The sequence below is a fragment of the Talpa europaea genome, assembly GCF_964194135.1.
Source record: "Talpa europaea genome assembly, chromosome: 10".
Taxonomy (NCBI): Eukaryota; Metazoa; Chordata; class Mammalia; order Eulipotyphla; family Talpidae; genus Talpa; species Talpa europaea.
The window spans coordinates 79122046-79131332 of NC_140077.1; the positions used below are offsets into that span (position 1 = coordinate 79122046).

At 44.0% G+C, this 9287-nt stretch overlaps 1 protein-coding gene across 1 annotated transcript; it reads right to left on the reverse strand.

Moving 5' to 3' along the window:
* Positions 1-3550: 3550 nt before the first annotated feature.
* LOC311178443 (uncharacterized protein C1orf53) lies at positions 3551-7942 on the reverse strand (the record flags this gene model as incomplete). Its single annotated transcript, XM_084245037.1, has 3 exons — positions 3551-3622; positions 4933-5034; positions 7685-7942. The coding sequence occupies 3 exons, from the start codon at positions 7940-7942 to the stop codon at positions 3551-3553; spliced, it is 432 nt and encodes a 143-aa protein (XP_084101163.1).
* Between the last annotated feature and the right edge of the window lie 1345 nt (positions 7943-9287).

Here is a 9287-nt window from a genome sequence, read left to right on the forward strand (position 1 = left end):
TTGATGTTTCCATCCCGACCTCCTTAGCGTTGTACTTTTCGAGGATTCACCCGATCTCAGTCCGTTTTGTTTTTGCAGCCACGGAGAGGGCAAGCCTGCCAGGTTCAGCTTCTGTGTGCGCTGCTGAGGTCCTGGAAAGGACCGACGGCGACACAGACCCAAAAAGGGCTTCGGTGTTCTCATGCATGCCTGTTCAAAGTTTTCGTCTTCTTTGGGATCACAAACCATTTTAGGTATTTGGTAAAAGCATACACAAGCGCACCCACGCACTGCAGTGCTCGTTGAAGATCACACTTTAAAATACAAATTTTAGGTAGGAAGATGCCATCGTCACAAACCTCCCAATCTCCCTAAAACCCAAGATGCCCGAGTTACACTCTTACAGCCATAATCAAGGGGGCGGGGCACGAGTGTGGAGGTCTGTGTCATGAACTCAAGCGTGAATCTGTTTGGGGGGCAAGGGTCAACTTGGCAGGGTGGGGGTGGGGAGGGCACCCCATCATACAGCAAGGCATCCAGAAATCCTGGGGATGTTGGATATTCCAGGGACGACCCAGTCTTAGGTAAAGAGAGTTACATGGTCAGAAAACAGGTTCTCCACATGAGGCTCACAGGAGGATACTGGCACCCCCAAAACTAATTCTCTCTCTCTCCCTCTCGCTTTCCCTCTTTGCCTCCCTACTTCCCCCTATGAGTGTGTGTGTATGTCCCTCTGACTTTTTTCCAAAGGAAGGGGATGCTTTTGGCAACTGTAAGCTCCCTTTAATTCCTGCAGGATAGGACAAAAATAGAACCAAGCTTTAAATCCTCCACCATGCCAGTGGTCCAGTCCACACACCAGAGGTTTTGTCCTAAGGCAACAAGATGAAATGGCAGGTGTTGGCATGGAGTGGAGGGGGAAGTTCCTTCTGGGCTAGCCAGGTTGCGAGGTGGTCCCAAAGTGCTCACAGGAAGGCAACATGCTGATTGCCATTTGCCTGGCAGTGAACCCCCTTGTCTACTTATGCCTTGCTGGTTCTGGTGGATCAGCCAGGATGTGGAAGAGGCTTGTGAACGTTTAGGACAAGAAACACTGCGGTTGAACAAAGACCAGTGCAGGGCTCAGGGAACATTTTGCCTTCTTGCTGCCCCTTCGGTTCCACACACATCAGGTTGGAAGTCCTGTGTCTCACTTGGGGGGAAAAAATGGAAGCCTTTTCCTTCCTTGCTCTGCATAATCAGTGGGACCAAAGTGGCTTCTGAAGGGAGGAGAGTGTGCCCGGGGCAACCCACCTGCTGAGAGGACAAGAGAGCACAGGACCTTTCCCTGCTAATTGAAGACCTGCGGCTCAGGAATCTATCCCCCTACAAGATCCCCCAGTTTCTGCTGGCTCTCTCCCTGTTACAAACAATGTAGAAATCTGTCTTCCTTGATTTATGGGGCCTTTGTGGCAGGAGTCTCCAGAAACCTTGAGAGTGAAGCAGTACCACAGTTGATTAAACGGGGGAGTCTCTATTTCTGGGCATCCGCATGTGTTTGTATACACACATCCAATAAGAAACCTGATTTTTACTTTACAACGTGCGAATACAATATAGCTTGAAGCTCTGGCAGCGAGGCCCATTTATGTGGCCATATTGTGTTTAATGTGGGAGCAGACGCCCCGGCCACCACCCCTGCCATGTGGTTACAGCATCCCTCCAGAACCACAGCAGAGAACTTCAGACCTTGCCTGGCGGGCTCCAGATGCAGAAAAGAGTAAGAGCGCCCCTCCCTTCTGCTTCCCTCCAACCGGTGCCTCTTTTGCTACTGTCACCAGCAAGTCTTGAAGTTCTGCCAGGAAAAATGGTCCATCACTGAGGTCCACAGAAGGTTCATCCATGGCAGACATCCGGAGTCTTTCCTTTTGGGCCAGTTCCCTCCTACAGGAAAGGGGCTGAAGGAGGAAAGAGCCACCTCTAAGAAGCTCTAGGGAAAGAGATTTCCATATGCCAAAGGATTTTCTCAGAACTCGGCCTTATATCAGGGCCCCCTTTCAAAATGATTTTCCTTTCCTCTTTCCCTTGTGTTCCAGAAAAACAACCATTTTAGACTCCACTTCTTTCTCTTCTCCCTCTTGGGATTGCTGAAGAAAGTGCCACCTGGGAAATGGTCTTGGTGATAATCAAATCTAGTGGAAAATCTGGAGCTGGCTGGTTGCTTCTTGACCTAAGAATGGAAAGGAAATGGATTCCTAGGAGTCCAAAAACCTTTCTAGAAAGATTGTTTTCTTTACCACCACACAGAAGATCCCTTTCTCCTATTAACCTCAAACTAATTTCTGCAGAGGACACCACCAGGAGAGGCCAGGGCAGTGCTACTAGGGAACCACAGGTAGAGCACAGACAGCACTTGGGCACTGAAAATGCCATTAATTTGGGAAAACAATTTGATAGTTGACTTAAAAAGAAACATAAGAAATCACAATCAGGGAAGAAAATAGCACCTTACTTGATTATTTTTTCATTTGTTTTACATTTGAGAAGGGCTTTTATTTCAAAGGGACTATATGGAAGAAGTCACCAGCTGCTTGATTGCTTAAGATCCTTAAAACCCTTACAACAGGCTTCAGGCAGAGACTAGGAAGCTGCCTGAGATGTTGGAGAACCATTCAGATTCCACGGGAGGTGGGGGGAGGGGAGGCTGAAGATCAGCTCGCAGGAAAGCCAGGCTTCCAAATGGACAGCAGCTTCATTTTACTAAACAGCTTCCACAGACAAGAAAAAGATCTCAAGGCAGGGGGAGAGGGGCAGGTATGTGGGGATTGGGGGTGGGGGAGGCACTGTTCTCTGAGGGAAGCAGAGAAAGTTTGGAGAGAATAGTCCTTGGGAGCTCCCCACCAGTTTGGAGACTGATGTCCACAGCAGTAGATGGCTGGCTAAAGATTAATAAAATATTCCTAGACAGATTTGACATAAAAAATGGAGCAGGAAAATGGAAGAGAAGAAAGAATAGTCTAGTGGAGGTCTCTTAAATGGCCTGAATCCAAGACAGAATGATTTAAAGATTTTATTGAGAGAACAGATGGAAGATGAGAGCATTTCTTGACACAGAATGGCACTTCTTGTGCACTCATATGGGCTGCATAATATAGCATTATATTAATCTCCTTATAACTCAAAATAAATAAAATGAAGAATGTATTCAAACTCTTGTATTTGCCAGTAACCTCCCTTGGGTTGCTAACACTGAGGAGAAAACAGTAGGAGAATTTAGACTACAGGAAAAATCAAGAGCTACTAATGTGACCCAATTGCTACTATTTATTTAATGGAACAGTCATTATTTTCTTTCTTTAACATATGTGTCTGATAATAAAGCAAAAGTAAAGAAAGATAACTATTGATGTGCCACTTCAGAAACATACAAACAGTTGCTAGCTTTTTCATTTATTGACATTTTAAAAATATATCTGCTTAAGATTAAGTTAGTGTTCAAATACTAACAGCACAATGGACAATTCTTGATTAAGGTTTTAATTATTTATTTTTTAGAGTCTCAAATAGATGGAGAACAGAGATGAAACTGTTGTCAAACATAAAAATACGAATTGAAATGCTTCCGTTTAGATGAATCTTTAACATTGACTTGACCATATGGACACTAGAAGAAATAAAAAAAATAATTATTGAATTATTTAACAATCATCTTGAAAAACTACAACACTCTCATTATTTAAAAAAAAGAGTCTGCTAGTAATGTTATGGAGATCATTTGATCTGTCAGGTCCTGCAGGCTGAGAGGAGAATAATGGCAACCTCTGGCAAATGGTCCTAATTAGGGTCTAAGAATCACTTCCTAAATGCATCCTTCCAGCTTTAAGAATTTTACTGTCAAAACCACTCTTAGAAAATCCTTACGTCCTCAATTTATGTAAAGCTTTTATGCATTTGATTAGAAACATAATGGCACAGGTAGGAACATAAAAGTGTGCAAGCTTAATTTTTCAATACTGGTTACAGTTCATATATGTACTTAGTGTCTATTCCTTAATTATAAAGTGGTCAGCTAAAGGAAATAATACCTTTTGCCCCAAAACATACAAAGTAAAATCTGTAAACAGATCACTGTTATTATATAATCTTAATTAGAATCTGTTTATAATCTTAATTCTCTAACAATTTACCTTACAAGCATGCTTGTATAAAGCTATTGAGAAGAACTCACTCCCATTTAATTTTTGCTCTAAATAGGGAAGAAATAGTTCATTTTAATCATTGAAGAACAGAAAGACATATCAACTGAAATATACATTTTAGGAAGTATACAGCACTAAGTTTGAGATAGCTAATTTCATAGTTAAAGACAAGAAAGGAAGTAAGGGTGGGAGAGAGACAGAGACAAAGAAAAAAGGGAAGATGAGGAAGGAAGGAAGGAAGGAAGGAAGGAAGGAAGGAAGGAAGGAAGGAAGGAAGGAAGGAAGGAAGGAAGGAAGGAAGGAAGGAAGGAAGGAAGGAAGGAAGGAAGGAAGGAAGGAAATGACTATCATTTAAAGGGAATCCATCTCAATACTGGGCAAGTTTCAATTTATTCAGCTAATAATGAAGAAATATGCTTTCTGGGATCTAGTTTGCAACATTCTAGATTTCTTTTCCTGCTCTCTTTGTACTTGCCTAGTGAACATGACTTATTTGAAACCTCATGAAAAGTTTCCTGGTAATAAAGAACTCCCATGAATTTCAAATCACAGCATTTCAAGGAACTGATGCTCACAGTGAAATGTTACAAAATGTCATTAACTTTAAAGGTCCTATGTTGGTCCTAAGGACTTCATTGTCCTTGACTAAAGTAGCTTGTGAAATGTGCACTCCAGGTCTATTGACTTTTTTATTTGACTTGTTTTTCAAATAATCAGTATTTACAAAGTTACAGAAGCACGGAAAACTGCTGTAATGTGAGAATTTGCTACTCACGTGTCTGCAGGCAGAGCCGCAGCATTTTCCTCTCTGTAAGTGGGCGAGCTGAGTGAGCACCACATAACCAGTAGCTGGATCCACATAGGTTAGCTGGCCAGCCTGAAGAGTAATGAAATAAAACAATTCATTAATCTCAATATTCATCATATCTCCTCACCATAATTTCTACTCATAAAATACTGTGAAAATTTCTTTAAACAATATTAAACTTCTACCCAGCAATTTTAGTGGCATTTGCAATTAAAGACTGAATGCATTCCAATATTAGACACACTCCAACTTTATGTGACACAAGGAGAAAATATATAGTTTGAGAAAAATGAGAAGTTGATGGAAAAACAAGAACCCCTCTATAACCAATAACTATGTAGCTACTTCTCAGGTATTTTTCATTCAGTTTCTAAGTAACAAGTTTAATAACAGGTGATTTAGATGATTTTAAGAGCTTAAGAGGCTGAAAATGAACTTTCACTCAGAAGTTGCAGTTGCAATTTTAGTACTTAAAATATGTGGGTAATGATTGAAACTTACAGAAAAGGTGCTAATCAAAACCAACAGTTCTTCCAGAAAAGTATTACCTTCACTATTATTGAACACTTTTCTTTACCTTCATGATGTGTTACTCCATTGCACATTTTACACTATTTTCCTTTTTTGGAGTGTTAGTTTGGTTTTTAAAGGTGGGGGGAGTATTGTTTTTAACATTTAACACTCAATGCTTTCACCAGTTTGAGCAAAAGCAACTTTTACTATACCCCTTCAAATGTCAAAGAAACATTGTCTATCTACATTGAAACAGGCTTTAATAAAAAGCGTCCCAAGCATTTTGTGTGAAGGCAAAGTATAAAATGCAATGTCTACTGTGCATTTGTGCCTTGTCCATGATACTACTTATCCCTGGAATTTTGTGGAGGAACTTTCTCTGTTTTTTAGCAGATCTTTTGTACCTCACTGTCACTCTCCATCACTCTTACAGAGAGTCTTTTCATTAAAATACACAAGAGACTTGAAAGTCTTCTAAAATACCTGTTTGTATGTGCCATAAACAATTTATTTCCCTTGATGGTTGAACAAAAGAGCCAACAGAGTTCAAGTCTGGGTCTACTCTAAGGTATTCCAGCAAAGCAAGGCCAGGGCAGCAGAAATATAGCAAATAAGTCCCAAGGCCAGTCTAAGAAGGGGGTCACAAGCCCTTTGGGACCACAGAAGAGGATTACATGAAACCAGGACCACTAAACACTGGAATGACCCATTGTCAAGGTCTCACTTCTTGATTTACAAAGACTGTTTAGAGACTTGGAAGAGCAACCAAAAAAAAAAAAAAAACACTGTCAAGTCTGTTAACAACTTTCTTTTCCCTTCTCATAGCTTCTGAAGGCAATTTATCCGGCAACCTGGAAGCCTAACAGATTGTTTCTGTGCTTTTTGTCTGCCCTCCTGCTTTTCACTGCTACTGAGAAACTGAGCTTGTGGGCTGCACGCACAACTCAGTCAGGGAGCCTCAGGGAATGGTGGCAACAAAGATGCTCAGGAGTGACACTGACAGGTTGACTCCAGAGGGAGATGTTCAGTGACACACAGCAGCACAGAGAGAGAGGTAAGGGAGCTTCCTGCCTTGAGGTGTGGAAGGAACACTTGTGAGTGGCTCTGGTTTGTCAAAACAGAAAAACAATATATTGTTATTGGGTTTACTTATGGAGTCTGGGCAGCCATTGCACCTATGGCATTAACTCTCACTCAAGAGTATGCGAGTCTTTGCTTCCTCAGGCTGACTGAGCCTGTCTTTACTGGTGTCTGCTCTAAAAAGAATGAAACTTGTTGCTTCATCTTCTAGATTTATATGGTTCACTTCATGGTTTTCTGCCCTACTCCCTGACTCCAGCCACCTCAGAGAACATAGTCCTGTCAAGCACTGGTCATACACAGTTTATTAAGTAGTTTACTTTCAAATCACTAACAGCTTTTACTTCTCATAGTTTCTGAAGGCAATTTATCTGGCAATCCGAGAGAGCTTTGCTCTCTCAAGACAACAAAAACATGAATATGCTACTGTTCAATTCATGTAGTCTGAGGTGTTGGAAACCATAAGGAGAGATGCATGGCTTGACACTGGCACTAACAAGCAATTGTCAAATCCCTAACACATAACTCAAGACCGTCTAGGTTGGAGGTAAACACCTAATGTTCGTTTCTTTTGAAATTGTGCTCATTTAGGATGGAAGGAAGGGTGGAAAAGATGGTAGCAACAATTAAAATATATTTTACAATGTTAATGCTTTGTTTTAGTCAAATCACTGAATAGCAATCTGATAATGCAGATGAACACACAACTTACTTTTCCTGTGACTGCCCAGTTCTTCCATTTACACGTAACACACACACACACACACAAACCCCCCCCCCCAAAAAAAAAAAAAAAAGCTGCTAACAGAATTTAACCGGGACGCTGAGGGTCACACTCAAACTCAGGACAGACACACGTTAAACCCTTTGCCCGGAACAGGAAACAGGGACCAGTTTTCCAGCGAAAGGTCGACGCGAGACGCGTGTGGCGCGTAGAGGCCAGAGGCTGCGCCGCGGGCGCCCAGGACCTCTGGCCGGGCCCGCGGCCTCCGGGCGCTGGCAGGGCCCGGGTTGCGCAGGCGCTCGGACCCGAGCCGCCGGGGGGCCGGGCTGGGGTGCGCGGCGGTGGGGCGGGAGGGGCGGGGGGGGTGAGGGCGAGGTTGGGCGCGGGCAGGAGGGGCCTCACCGCGCAGGCGGCCGCGTGCAGCTCCGCGATCCTCCGCTCCGCGGCGGTTAACTCTTCGCGGGCCGGACGCCTACCCGCGCGCTCGGGCCTGCGCGGAGAGCGGGGCCCGGGGCGGGCTCCCTCGGAAGCGGAGCCGCGTGTTAAGCTGAGGTGCTGTCGGAACCCTGCTCGGACCCATAGGGGTTTGGGTGGCGGGGCGGCGGGACGTGGCCTTCCGAGCGCGGCGCGGGCCCACGCGGGGACCAGCCTGGCCGCCATGGCCGCCCCGGCCGGTGGGGGGCGGAGCGCCCGTCGCAGGGCCGGAGGGCGGCGATCGCGGGCCTGGGTGCGCCGCGGGTCCCCGGGGCGCGGCCGCCCCGCCGGGCCTGGGCCTCCGACCCGCTGGGCCTTGCCAAGGCGGCTGGTGAAGGGCGCAGGGCCCGAGCAGGACGCGTCCGTCCCCTACCCCGCTGCGGGAACAGCATGGACTTTTAAGGCAGCTGGTGAAGCGCAGACAAGATACGGGGACGGAAAGAATGTGCCGTTTCCAGGTGTCTGCACCGAAATTCCGAGTATACTTTTTGTCGGAGATGGAAAGTGGGCATTTTTTTTTCTCCTGTTATTTTAGACTTGGGGTCAGGCGACAAAATCGCCCCAGTTGCTCCAGTGCCAGAAAGTGATCAAAAGTCTCTATTAGTTAGTAACCAGCTTGGGCCTATCCAGAAAACACAGTGTTTTCAGGAAATGGTGCTAGCAATAAATAAAACCGTTCATGAATTGGTTCTTTGGTCCCACCCAAAAGGAGAACCAAAAGTGAAATCGCACACTGAATAAGAAAAGGTAATGTTCTCAGGTTGCTAAGTATTTGCGAAATCTAAACTGTTAATAAGATTATTTCTTGCCTGAAGGATGTAAGTTGTCCTGATACTCCCCCAAAATTGAATTTAAGGGTTGGCATAAACCAGGAGGTAAAGCCAGGTGTTAGAATTAAGGTAGCATTACTTCCAGCCTAAGTATTAGAGAAAAGAAGGTTGAAAGTAGCAATTTTGTTAGTGTTCTTTAGTATTGAAGAACTGATGGCAAGACCTGATCCCTGAAGACAAGTGGGTCCTTTAGTTGTACAGGGGAAGGATGACTAAGCCACCTAGACCACCACCCCTTTTATACTATATGCATCAAAGATCAACACTGTAGTTAAATTTGGGGTTTCTTAGGTCCTATTTGAAAGGTCCCTATTGGTCTCTTACAGATCTTGTAAGTGGCTTAATGTTGCATATCTATTTCCTTTGTGTTGAATTAGTTATCAAGATGGGGAAACTGGTGATCTGAGCAAAGAGATTAAAACCTGGAAGGCCAAGGAGGGAATCTAGGGAACGCAATGGAAAGATGGGACCCAATTTGAGATGACCAAAAAATGTGCAACTGTGATTAGAAAAAGTAATGTGAATTCACCGTAAGTCTGGTTTTCTGTTTATTTTTGCCAACGAAATTCTTGAATAAAAAAATACGTGTGAAAGTTCAGTGTTTTTTTGCATGGTTTTTAAAAGTGAGGATTAGGACCTATTAATAGGTCATGACATTAATTCAAAAATTTGGGACAGAATTTTACCAAATGAAATTGATT